This window comes from Eptesicus fuscus, chromosome 6 (assembly GCF_027574615.1).
Source record: "Eptesicus fuscus isolate TK198812 chromosome 6, DD_ASM_mEF_20220401, whole genome shotgun sequence".
NCBI lineage: Eukaryota > Metazoa > Chordata > Mammalia > Chiroptera > Vespertilionidae > Eptesicus > Eptesicus fuscus.
The window spans coordinates 35,243,212-35,257,519 of NC_072478.1; the positions used below are offsets into that span (position 1 = coordinate 35,243,212).

The window sequence follows — 14,308 nt, forward strand, 5'->3', positions numbered from 1 at the left end:
TGTCCCTTGTTCTCAAGTCTCATTGGAACCACAGATGAATATAACACACACCAAGGATCTGAGTCACAGCTATGAAACATGGAGTTTGGGGCTTTTATAGCAAAATACAAGTCAGCCTTCTCTTTCTTCTGGGGAACAACATTATCACATCCCTCAAAATTAGCAGCTGCATCAACAACCCTAAGAAATGACAAAGGTAAAGGAATAGTCAAAGCCTTGTGGTCTTGGTACACCTAGCAAGATGTCTCCCAACCCAAATCAAGCCTCTACAATTTACTAGCTGTGACTTGGAGCAAGTCTCTTTACTTGAAAAAAAATTATTTTGTTTTTAATTAAAATCCAGCTTTATTGAATTGTAGCAAACTACAAATATTTAAAGTGTACAATTTGATAAGTTTCAACATGTGTATTATACTTTCATGAAATCATCAGCACAATCAAGATAGTGGATATATGTATCACTCTCAAAAGTTTGTTCACAACCCTTATAATCCCTGCCCCTCAAACCCTGTCCTACTCCCCCATCTCAGAGGCACCACAGATTTGCTTTTTGTCACTATAGATTAGTTTGTGTGCCTGAAATAATATATGTAAAGCACCCAGCATACTACCTGGTATATAATAGGCATTGAGTTGTTAATTTTATATTTTTAAAAAGAGAACAAAAAACTAAACTGAACACAAAAAAAACTAAACCACAAAACCAAAAAAAAAAAAAGGCTTAAATTCTGATGTTTTCCAGAATCCTCAAATTAGCCCTATATGGATTCTTGCCATTGTCCTTATAACACTAAATTTAGAAATATTAGAAACTCATAAAAATACTTCTTATGTTCATAAAGAGCATAAAATGGAGTGATAAAGCATTTTTTTTAATACTTCAATTAATGGTTGAGATAGACAGCATACTCTAGGGCAATGCTTGCTCAAAAAAATGGGTAACGTCAATTTTAATGAGGTCAATTGTCACAGATTATAGTCATCCTTTTTAACATTACTACTTCACTAAGCCAAGACTTCTTAGGACAAAATTAAAAATGCCATATCCTGTTTATGTGTCTTGTCCCAGAAGGAGAACTCAGTGTCCTCTCTCACCACAAAGATTCTCATTTCCAAAACAGTAGAATGTGATTAATTACCTTTTGATTTCATTTTCTTTTGATGTGGTCAGGACAAATCACAATTTACTTGTAATGTTTTGATGAAGAAATTCAATATCACACCCACCACATTGACACATATTTTTTCATTCATATGCTGTTAAAGAAGCAATTGTGTCCTGTCTTAAACAAAACAAGTGTCAATAAATAAGTGTTTTTCAGGATGTGATTTATGACGAGTTCTAGTGTTTTTCTTTCCCAAATAATTCCTTTCAAGCACTTTAAAAAAAAAAGAATTATGTAATGTCTCTCATTTTATGCCAGAAAAATAGCCAGGATATGAATTTGACATCACACGCATGGTGAGAGCCTGGAAAAGGTTCTCAGAATGCTATTTACTTCCGTACAAAAGGTCAAAGAGTTCATTCTGCAAGCCAAAATTTGGAGCTGGCTGGCCAGTGGGCCTTGGATGTCTGGAAAATTAATGTGCATACACTCAAAACGTACTTGTGCACACACCTCTAATAAACCCTTTCTCAAGACAGAGAACATCGTGTCCAACTGATTTTACAATTGCCTTTTTAAAGGAGAACTTTGCAAATCTACAAAATCATGCTTACAGACTCACTCAACCTAGCTGAGCCAGGAGAAAATTGCTTTTGAATTGTGAACTCTATGAAGTAGGTTCGTGTGTTATGGACTCTGACTTGAGTGAACTGTCAAATGACCCTCCCGGGAATCTTAAACATTTAGCACCGTCACATGTCCGTTCATTTATGTCTCTCAGACTATGTTCATTGGATCTCACGGAGAGTATTCACTGTAGAACATACATCATTGCAACTTTAATGCATGGTCTGTATCGTAATGCCATTTTGGAGAATGTGGTTCCATTTACTAGAGCTGGTAATTACTTTTGCAAAAGCTTACATTTTTATATGTGATTTAATCCAGTCATTTTGTGCCCATCCTATATAATTTGGGGGAGGGGAAGATAGGGAAGGCTGAGACTGGTAGAATGTACTAGTAACCCTTAGTTACTAATATTTATTGAGTGTTTGCTACTAATATTTATTGAGTGTTTCCTTATCTAAGCGCTTTACATGTATTACTAACATATTTATACACCTCTCCAGAACAGATACTGTCATTTCTTCATGTTAGAGAGGTGAAAACGGAACCATTATAGGGTGAAGTAATCTGCCTATGGTCATAAAGTTTAAGTAAACAACTCCGCCCTGGGCACTCATCAATATACCGAATTTCACTGGGAACACTTGCAATGAGAGGGGCTGGCCAGAGAGTTCTCAGAAAAGAACTTGCTTTGAATAAACTTTGGTTTGATTAGATCTGGGTGTATTTTTCTCAGGTCCAGGAACTACAAAGTCTTGGTAATCCCTGAAGATATCTTGGTAATAAACTTTTCCAATAAAAAAAATAAATAAATTCGAGAGTGACGAATGGTTTGGAAAGCCAACATTCAAATACTTTCTGGAAGAGGAAAGTGCTGGTGTACACCATCCAAGTCACTTGGCATGAAGCCAAATGAGAAGTTGTTTGGTGAACATAGAAAGATGTCACACAGATTCTAGAGGGCTGTTACTTGACCCTGATAAGACCTGGTGACAGGCCCTAGTCCCACAGTGGGAAACCCCATTTTATCACCTAGAATTGTTAGTTCAAGGTAGGACTTGACAATTCTAGGGAGTAGATTCAGAGTTTATTCCACTGCTGAATACTGCTGGATATTCGTGACAACTTCTTTAATGCAGTTACAAAATGACAGGGAGTTGTCACACAGGATTGCTTCTCTGCACTCCAACTTACCACATTTAGAACTCCAATTCCCAGGATATACTTGCCTCCTCAAATATGCTCCATGTGATTTGGGCGAAGTGTTGTTTTTTGGCATTTGGTATTCATTTTATCGATCTCACTCTCAAATTTCTTTTTTGAAGGTCTCTTCTGGAAATAAAGACTTCTTTCAGACGTCTATAGCCATCTCTAAAGGGGAAAAAAGATAGATAAATATATGTGATTGGATGTTTAAATATACAGCTCTTCTTCCCCCCCCCCCCAAATCAGATTTATATATACACTGAGTGGCCATATTATTATGATCTCTGAACGCAAAATAATCTGGCCACTCAGTGTATATCCTATATAATAAAAGGATAATATGCAAATTGTCTCCTCGACCAGGAGTTTGACCAGCAGGCAGGCTGGCCAACCGCCTATGGCCCCTCCCCCTGGCCAGGCTGGCTGGACCCCACCCATGCACAAATTCATTCACTGGGCCTCTAATATATATATAGAGTGTCCAGATTACTATGTGTTCAGAGATCATAATAATCTGGCCACTCAGTGTAAAGGTATAGCTGTTTCAATATAAATAACAGCCAACTTGGAACAAATTTTATTTGACTAAACATTAGTCACTACCGACAGCAATTTTGCTTTCCAATTGTACCCTTGAACAATATAACATTCATAGGGTGTCATAATTTTCTTTTAAGAATAATTGCTTTGAATTTCTTCAGATTGACATTAACACTTTCCTGTCCAATGGATCTCAAGAATTTTCCGATGGATGTGCAAACGTGCATAATGCAACTGGAGAGTTGTAAGTACAAACAACTTACTTTTTCTGAATACTTTAAAACATATAGTCAATATAAAAGGTTTTTAATGTATTCTATAGATAATTTATTTTGTAATTGTTGTTGTCAGATATTTACTAAATAAGCATGGTATCTCTCACCAGGTATTGAGTCATAATGCCTATCAACACGTGCACTCTATGCTATGATAAGGAAAGAAATTGGGGACCTAGGAATAATAGTTTTTAAGCTTGAAAAGCAGTTTTATGTCTCTATACAAATTATCAAAGGTAAAAGGGTAATAATCATTAAAACCAAATGATCACATTTTTGCTGACTACCTGCTGTAGACCAAATAGTTTGCATATATTATTTCTCATACCATGAAGATATTGTTATTGCCATGTTTCCAGATGTGAAATGGACATTCTGAGCAATTGAGGTTTGTGCTGCAGTTCATGAAGGTTGTCACAAAAAACCACCTGGCTCCAAAGTCTGTGCTACTCTGAACCATTATGCTGTTCCTCAGCTAACATTTATTCAGAGTATACTCTGCAGGGTTTGTTATATATGTCATCTTGGGGAAAAAGAAAATTTTCACACTTTATCCGAGATTCAGCCAAGCTAACAGACATTTTTTTAAAAAAATTTCTTCTTTCAGAGTGGATCCAAACACATCACTGATTAATGTCAACACATAAAAACTTCAAGTCCTTCTGTTTCTCTGAACTTATCTATATATAGTCAACCCTAAATTACTTGGTATGCATGTTTAATTTTAATGCCATACAAAAATATTATTCAATACTTTTTCTTATGGTACTATATTATATCTTTTTTTAAAGTTTCATTTTGATCTATTCCTTGAGGAAAATGTAAAGGTGGATCTTCGGGTTTGCAGGCCTCAGAGGCAAGTTTTGTAGTGTGGTGGAGCTGTCACTAGATGGCGTGCCTACTTCATGGGGGAATGAGGTCACCCTCTACATTGGGTTCTCTCTCTTTTTTAAATATATACATTTATTGTTGACAGTATTACAGATGTCTCCCTCTTTCTCCCCCTTTACTCCCTTCCACCCAGCCCATACCCAGCCACCCTACCAGGTCTTCACTACCCTATTGTCCATGTCCATGGGCTATGCATATAAATATATAAGTTCTTTGGTTTATCTCTCCTTGTCCCCCCACCCCCACATTGAGGTATGTCTGTCTGTTCCATGCCTCCATGCTTTGGGTCTTATTTTGTTGGTCAATTCATTTTGTTCATTAGATTCCACAAATAAGTGAGATCATGTGATATTTATCTTTCTCGGATAGGCTTATTTCACTTAGCATAATGCTCTCCAGGTCCATCCATGCTGTTGGGTTCTCTTAACGTAAGGAAGTGAAAATAGCTATTTCTCTGATAATAATACCTTTCTTGTTAAATTTGAATGCATTAACTTTATAAGTAGTTCTTAAATATTAAGCATACTCATGGATAAAGTACTATATTATATTAAAATAAAATAATCAAGTTTTAGTTGGGGGAGCTACTTAGCAATAAAAATGGCAAGGAGCAACAAAAGATTTCTAGCAATGTAGATTTTTTAAAATCTATATTATAAAGGAATTTTGAGGATAGGCTGATTCTGTATCCTGGTTGCAAAATTAGGTGTATGGGAAGAGATTGAGATAAAAATCACATGCAAAATAGTCTAAGGCAAACTGATGACCTAATTACTAAACCAGAGATGCTGGATGTTACCCAATAGGCAGTGAGGAGCAGGCCAAGATTTAGGAGCAAGAACATTATTTGATCAATATTATGCTCTTAAAGATTCTTTCAGCCAAATGAACTAAGGTTACTTACAAAAATGTCATATGGCAGTTTTATTTTTAAATTTTTAGGAAATTCCATACTGTTTTTCATAGTGGCTGTACCAATGTGCATTCCTAGTCAGATCAGGCCTAAACGGGCAGTCAGACATCCCTCGAGGGGTCCCAGATTAGAGAGGGTGCAGGCTGGGCTGAGGGACACACACCCCCTGTGCACAAATTTTGTGCACCAGGCCTCTAGTATTATAATAACTATGTACAATGCCAGGTGGGTACTGGAAATATCAGGAGGAATATTTTATAAAGTATATGAATTTCTAACCATTATGTTATATACCTGAAACTACTATGAAATAATATTGAATGTAAACTGTAATTAAAAAATTTTTAAAAAGTAAAAAGTTTCATAATACTTCAACCAAAAATAATAAAAATAGGGTCAAAGCAGAATGATGTAGAAGGTAGAAACATTAGAGGTTGATACTGTAGGGGAGGCAAAATTTTATCTTTACCCTCTTAAACATTTTTGGCTGAGCCTGAAAATTAAACAGATAAGATAGACTAACAGGAGAAAAAGATACACATTTATTTACCACTAGTGGCCTGGTGCACAAAATTCGTGCACAGGGGGCGGGGGTTGTCCCTCAGCCCAGCCTGCACCCTCTCCAATCTGGGACCTCTTGGGGGATGTCCGACTGCCAATTTAGACTTGATCCCTCTCACAATCCGGGACCGCTGGCTCCTAACCACTCACCTGCCTGCCTGCTTGATCTCCCCTAACCACTCTGCCTGCCGGCCTGCTCGCCCCCAACTGCCCCATCTGCCAGCCTGCTCACCCCCAACTGGTCCCTGCCACCGTCCTGCTCACCCCTAACTTCCCCCCAACACTGCCAGTCTGCTTGCCCCCAAATGACGCCCCCTACTGGCTTGATCACCCCAAACTGCCCTCCCCTCCTGGCCTGATCACCCCTAATTCCCCTTTCTGCCCTGCCACCATGGCTTTGTCCATAAGGACATACGGAAGGTCTCCTGGAATATCTCCCAGTCTAATTAGCATATTACCCTTTTTTTAGTATAGATACGTTTTATGTAACATGGGATCCCTCATAAAGAAATAAAGACTCAAAGAAGTGGCAAAACCTAAATGCTTTCATACTAGGTTGAACAAAGAGAGGCAATTGTGGAAAAGTAACTAAACTGTGTGGGAGACTAATGGAAGATAAGAGTTATTTTAACAAGGTATGTATGCACACAGTTCTATTGACTTTGATTCCTGTTGAAGAATGTTTCTTTTTTCTTGGTCCAAAGAGCACATCTTTCACCTGGTAGTTTTTAGCTCCTATTCTCAGGAAGAAAGGGGAAGATTAGAATGCCCTCCTTGCACCTGCTATTTCTCAAGTGCCTTTATCTCAAATACTCCTTATGCTAGTGTGGCATATTTTTGGGTGGCATATTTTGCCACCCTTCATTCACTCCCATACAAAGTCGATGTAAAGGCTCTGGACCCCGATGAGTCAGTGCTAAAGCACTTATATAAGTAGAATCATATTGGAACTATTGACAAAGAAAGAAAACGTAGGATGAAGAAGTAAATGCTGAAGAGAATATTGATAACTCTAAATCTTAATATATCTGAGGGTTTGGGAAATTTAGCTATAAAGCCAAAGGGATGATTTAGAACTGGGGATACACTATTCGAAGCCATATGGAAAGTGATTCAAATAAAAAGATGAAATTTCTGAAGGATAAAATATAGAGAGGAAAACAGACACATCAAGAACAGATCCATAAGAAATGTCTATATTTAGAGGGTGTTGGAAGGAATTTCAGCTAAAGGGTCATCGTAGATGGCAAATTCAAATCAATAGCATTTCATCTCAAAAGAGATGAGAATGTGGAGATCTGTTTACCAGTATCAAATGCTGTGAAATGTTTTTTAAAAGGTGATTGAAAAGAGGACAACATAGGGAATATAGTCAATAATGTTGTATACTAGATTCATTGGAGTATCACTTCATAAGTAATATAAATGTCTAACTACTATGTTGTCCACCTGAAACTGACATAATATTGGATGTCAAATGTAAATGAAAAATAAAATTAAAAAAAGAAAAAAGTCCCCGTTATGATGACAGAGACAAATGTGATTCAAATGATTAGGGTCAAATCTGGATTTCAAAAAATTAAAAAAGTGCATGATGAGAAAGTGAGAGCAGTGAGTAAAATCTGTTATTTGTGAAAGTTAGCTATTAAAGAAAAATGAGAGAGAAAACAGCACCTGAGAAATAGCTGGGTCTCTGGACTTTTTTTTTTTAGAGTAAGGAAAGGGCTAATTTGCAGGACACAGTGTTGACATAACATGACCTTTCATTGTTTCTCCTTTCCCAGAACACTTCCAAATTAATCAAAAACTCAACTAGGGAAAACAGCCTCTTGCCCCCTTCCCCCTTGCTTCTTAATTCCTTTATCAGGAATGAGTAGATTGCCTCCAGTGTCCCTTTCATATTTCAGTCATTAGCACTTCCTGCTTTTTTATTAGAAATTAATTTGGCTCAAAATAGAGATAGTGTTTAACCTCTTTAGTGGACATTAAAATCCTGTCAAAGTGGAAGTTACTGAGGTCAGAGTCTTCAAGGTGTTTTCTTAAACTCATAGCAAATATCCACATCTTTTTTTTAAATAATGGCTTAAAATCACAAATGAAAATATTTAAAAGAGTTTAGTCTACTGGGAAGAAGAGCTGTAAGGAACATAGCGTTTACAGCTGAATGAATTCTGATTGTAAAAGGGGAAAAAAGAAAACAAAAATGTTTGAGAGGCCTGGGAAAGAAGGAAAAAAAAAAGAAAAATAATTTAAAGGCAAAGGTTTTAGTAGCTTGTGATGATACAACTTTCTTTAATTCAATAAATATTCAGTAAGTGTATATTAGTGGCCAGGACTGTTTGATGTTCATTCATTTAAGCATCAATTGAAAAATATCTATCAAGTACCTAATATATTTCACATAATATTTTGGGTGCTATAACAATAAATAAAACCCCAAAGTCCCTGTTTTGAAGGACTTCAAGAACTAGTTGAGGAATTATTTATTCAATATAATAATTCCATTAAAGATGATAAGTATATGTTAATACTGTATGTACTGTTAGCACAAAGGAGAAAGTGACAAAGAAGAACAATACTAAGAGTGAATAAAAGTAGCAATTTACTTAGAGAATTATTTTGTCTAAACTAGCACTAACTCTACAGCCCTAATAGTGTACATTCATGACTTGGATTTAAAACCTGGATGATACTAATTCTTAGTGTAGGAAAAAGAAAGTCACTGAGAAGAGGCATGCGGGGGGGATCAGAGGAAGAATTCTATGGCAGAAATTGATGAGTAAACAACAACAACAAAAGTGTGAGCTAAGGGTAACATCAAAATATAAAAGTAGAATAAATAACTTTCAAACCAGAGCTAAAAAAAAAAAATACTGATTCATCAAATGTAATGTGAGAAAGAAGAAAAATAAAATAAATAAAAATATAGTATACATAAAGCATGGGAAGAGAGCAAAAATAGCTCTCAATATTATCATAATTAAAATTGATGCAAAGGTAAAATCTATGCATCAAAATAGATTCTCAAGCTAGATATTAACAAATAGTAAAATTCTACAATATGTTGTCAACTAAACACTTTTTAAAAATACCATGCAAAGAAACTTGGGGGATATAAAAAAAAATGCACATTACAGAAATATGTTTTTAAAAAACTCAAGATAATAATTTCTGTATTAGAAAAAATAAATTATAGGGAAAAATCATAAGAGAAACACTTGGGTTATATGCTGGTAAAGAAACAATACATAAATAAGGTATAATGATTATGAAAATGTCTTCCATTTTCTTCTAAATATATAAAGCAGCCAGAACTACAATTTAAAAATAGATAAGTCAATAACTTCAAAGTACAGGTACAAATATTTGAACAGAATAATTCATTAATTTGCAGATAGAATCAGTTTCATTTGTTTTTAGCAAATAAGAGCATTTACAAAGATTATGTAGTAAGCCATAAAAGATGCTTCAATAAATTCCTAAGAATCAACACATGATGGAATGTGATCTCTGACTAAAATGCAATGTAATCAATAACAATATAAAATTACTATAAATTTCTAGATATTAACATGAATTATTATACATTACTATACAGTAATGTGCCTGGAAACTATTAACACCAGGCTGTTTAAAGAAGAAGTAAAAAAACAACAACACAGAAACTTGGTACTAAATGACAAAGCACTAAGTATCAAAAATTTTGAGATACAACCAAAGCTGTTTTTTGTCCTAAAAAACCATTGAGCTAGGCATTCCATTCAAGAAGACCAAAAAGGAAAAACAGAACATTCAAAGAATCACATAAAAACACAAAGCTGGTACTTAGAAAAGTCTGAGAAGCTAGACACGCCTTGGGAGAAACTCTTTAAGGAGAAAAATATTAGGTTGCATATAAAAAAATACAAAATGAAAAAATGTTAGAAATGTAGCAAATATGTTAGATTAAAAACAATAAAAGAAAAATTTGAGCAACTTTCTCTCCCAGTCTTATCCACTGATCTAGAATGAAGAAAAATCCTAAGGCAAAAATCTTAATTAAGAGCATGAGAAGAAATCTATCCAGATAGCTAAATTCATCATAAAGTAATAAAATATTCAAAGAGCTGAGACAATAATGGGGGAAAAAAGAGAAATTTGGAAGACTTTCTCAATGATTTGCATAAGAATGAAGCATAAAGGTGAAGCTCCCTTCCCTGGCTCAGTTGGTGTTAAAGCATCATCCCTATACACGAAGTTTGCAGGTTCAATTCTCCGTGAGGGCACATATAAGAGTCAACCAATGAATGCATAAATAAGTGGAATGACAAATTGATGTTTCTCTCTCTCTCTCTAAAATCAATTAAAATTTAAAAAACAGAGATGAGTCTGCCAAGATTTCTCTCAATCATGGGGTTTGAATGTTGTTTCATTTACGTGAATTAGAAGAGAACAGGTGATCATGGAAAAAGGAGTGCAGAAGCTGATATCTGCTTAAAAATGCCATGTTTCTTGTGCAAATACACATTTAACTAGAAATTTATTTTAGATTATGGGTGTCTTGGAATAGAGCTTGAATTAAGAATAGTTGTGTAACTATAGAGAGATAAAGTTAAAAATATTGCTTGGAAACATGAAATTTCTGAAGATAGTGTTTGAAGACCAAAAAGAGAGCATCACTGAGTTTAAGCAAAACTGAGGAACAGAAAGAAAGAGTAAAACAGAGAAAGACAATCAGATGCTCCTTATGATATGAATAATCGAGTTTCCTATGGAAGGCAGAGTCATAGAGCACTTGCACTGAATATAAAAAAAAAAAAAAATTAGGAAACTAATTTGCTTTTTTTTTCAATACTTAAGTATAAGTAAAATTTTATTAACTTCAATTCAAATGGTGCTTAGCATAATGACTTATTCTGCTGCAACTTAAAATAAAAATGAAATAATCACACTAAAACTGAAGCTTAGATTAAACTAGAAAGCTAAATCTCATCACAGAGAATTCCACTAAGACAGTGGTCGGCAAACTCATTAGTCAACAGAGCCAAATATCAACAGTACAAAGATTGGAATTTCTTTTGAGAGCCGAAAACCGACTTCTGCGCATGGGCCACGAAGTTTCAATCACACTGTACGTGCGCGCCCGCACGTGGTATTTTGTGGAAGAGCCACACTCAAGGTGCCAAAGAGCCGCATGTGGCTCACGAGCCGCAGTTTGCCAACCACTGCACTAAGACAATAGAAGGAAAGTGGCTCCATTTGTATGTCCCAGTTTCAGACATTTCCTTTAACAAATCTAAAGGCCTGATCCACAGTGTGCTTTATCCTCAAATCTCAGCAAAGTTTTACCTGACCACTTTTATAAAAGTTAGAGGTTCAATGTACCATTTCTTTCTCTGGTCTAGAACATTCTTCATTCAACCTCGCAAAAGAATTCTGGAATAAATACAGTGAATGCTTGCTTTTGGGTGTACAGAAATTCTTAGTTTCATTTATTTTTCTTTCCTTCTAATATTTATTTTTTTTTACTCTCAAGTGCAGCCAGAAAATGCACAGGCCAATTACCATGACAACTTGCATCCTCAAAATTCATATCACCTAATAAAATATCAGTAAAAGTATTAACTCATATGCTACAGAGGGAATTCTGCACTGAAGTCATGCTTTTCATAAAGTGCTTTATTTAATTTTAAAAAAACACTGTAATTTTCATGTGCAATTGTTACTGATAAGATGTAAAATTGAGTGATGTGTCTAGAGAAGGTAAATTAAATATTAAAGTGATCAGTAATCTTCTTCCTCTGGAGTAGATTGTTATTAGTTTACTCAGGTTCAGGATCCATGGCATGAAATTTTAAAATTGGATGATTGAAATAAAACAGAAGGTTATATTTTCAAAAGACAAATTTTTATTAACATTACAGTTTTGTTTATAAATGCACCTTGTTTGGTTGCTTCATAAATAGCTAATCTATGGGGGAAGGAAACAGCTATATTATTATTTAGACTATACAGTGCAAGTCAATGTGCAGGAATAGAGGAAAGAAAAAAAACCCTAAAGATTTATTTTCAGTCTTTTTTTGTGTGTCAGCTTAGATGAGCAAGTTTTCCTCCAGACAATAAAAAGAAACAGAGGATATTTTTAATCATGGAAGAATATTGCATAATAATTTTTAGAGTCATAATAAAGCTTTGTTGTTTATTAAAAGACAAATATGACAGAGGATATACATAAATTATCACTATATTCATAAAGGGTCTAATTATGTATTTCATATCTAAAGAGGAAAGTAGGTAACAAAAAAGAAAAACATCAGCCATGTGAGAAAGTTAAAGAAAATTTAATTATTCAGGTCGGAAAAACAAATATAAGAAAACAATTTGGTGTAGAAAGAACTTTTTTAACAAAGAACAGTCTAAATTCCCAAAATTATAGAAAAAATGTTTTTAAGGGTCAATTTGAAGAAAAAGTTCCAACAAAAATTTTAAAAACCTTTCAAAATATGTTCTGATGGGGCTTTGGATAAAAACCCCATATTGGATAAAGAGAGATGGGAGATTTTTGCTTTTAATTTTTCAGATTCATTTCAAAACTACATGTGACTCAACTGACTGGGTACTCTGGAATTTATGCTAACATTAGTTAAGGCGAATGATAGATTTGAGCAATGACTATTTCCTAATCATCTGAGTTATTCAAGCTCTTTCATAATTTATACAGTGTAGATGTTATTCAAAATAATATTGTGCCTTTTGCTTGAATAGTCAGAGATACAGACAGTTCTTGTTTTCTGAGTATGTACTACTTAAGTCTCTGCAGTTACAATGCTGATTAGAAAGTAAGTTTTTCCAAAACAAAAACATTCACTAATGCACTAGTCCTACCTAATAATAGAGTAATATGCAAATTGACCGCACCTTCGCTATGCCTAAGCCACACCCACCAGCCAAGCCATGCCCACCAGCCAATCAGGAGCAAATATGCAAATAAACTCAACCAAGATGGCTACAGCCACCGAGAAAGGGAGGGAGGCTCGGGTTTCCGTGGTAACAAAAAAAGCCATCCTGTTGCCGGCCTAAGCCTCCACTCAAGGCTACAAAGTTTCAATTATAGAAGGTGAATTAACTCCAACAGAAATCGCTGCTGACCACGGAGCGAGCAGCAGGCTTGGCTTTGTTCCAGGCTAGAGTTTCAATTGTAGAAGGTAAATAAATTCCAGATACCAGGGCCTCCTCTTGGGTCACCAGGGGGCATGGCCAGCCTGCAAACCACCACAGGCCCCTCGCTCAGGCCGCCCCATGCCCCAAGGAAACCCCCACCCTTCAGGGCAAACCAGTCAGCCCCCACCCACGCACCAGGCCTCTATCCTATCTAATAAAAGAGTAATATGCAGATTGACCATCACTGCAACACACAATATAGCTGCCCCCATGTGGTCGAAGATCCTGCCCCCATGTGGACACAAGATGGCCACCGCAAGATGACCAGCAGGGGAGGGCAGTTGGGAGGCACCAGGCCTGCAAGGGAGGGCAGTTTAGAGGGACCAGGCCTGCAAGGGAGGGCAGTTGGAGGCTATCAACCCTGCAGGGGAGGGCAGTTAGGGGTGACCAGGCCAGCAGAGGAGGGAAGTTGGGGGCAAACAGGCTGGCTGGGGAGCAGTTAAGCATCAATCAGGCTGGCAGCGGAATGGTTAGGGGGTGATCAGGCTGTCAGGCAGAAGCGGTTAGGGGCAATCGGGAAGGCAGGCAGGTGATCAGTCTCACAGCAGTCCTGGATTGTGAGAGCGATGTCCAACTTACCATTTAGGCCCAATCCGGGCCTAAATGGGCAGTCAGACATCCCTCGAGGGGTCCCAGATTGGAGAGGGTGCACGCTGGGCTGAGGGACACGACCCCCCTCCATGCACGAATTTCGTGCACCGGGCCTCTAGTTACTTATAAAATCAGTCCTCACTTAAACATTAACTATTCCATTCTACTTAACACCATATCATTGTCTCCCAATCTGTCCACTTCTTTGCAGGTTGAATTTTTGCCCATTATGAAATATTCTAACCATATGACAATATACTAAAAAACATAATATAGTTACAAGTCTTATAAAAAGATGATATCACCATAGTTTTCTATCCATCACACATAGTCCCTGGTTTAATCATAAGTACAACTTAATGAGGTAGGTCTTATTTCAGAAAATTATCAGCAAATTA

The 14,308-nt window shown here is 36.2% G+C and overlaps 1 protein-coding gene across 2 annotated transcripts in view; it reads left to right on the forward strand.

The window, feature by feature from the left end:
- Positions 1–14,308, forward strand: part of GLRA3 (glycine receptor alpha 3) — a 133,597-nt gene that overhangs the window by 66,632 nt on the left and 52,657 nt on the right. For both annotated transcript variants that reach the window (XM_008155249.3, XM_008155250.3), the window contains exon 5: positions 3,641–3,723. In XM_008155249.3, coding sequence (XP_008153471.1) covers positions 3,641–3,723 — 83 coding nt within the window. The remainder of the gene's footprint in view (positions 1–3,640; positions 3,724–14,308) is intronic.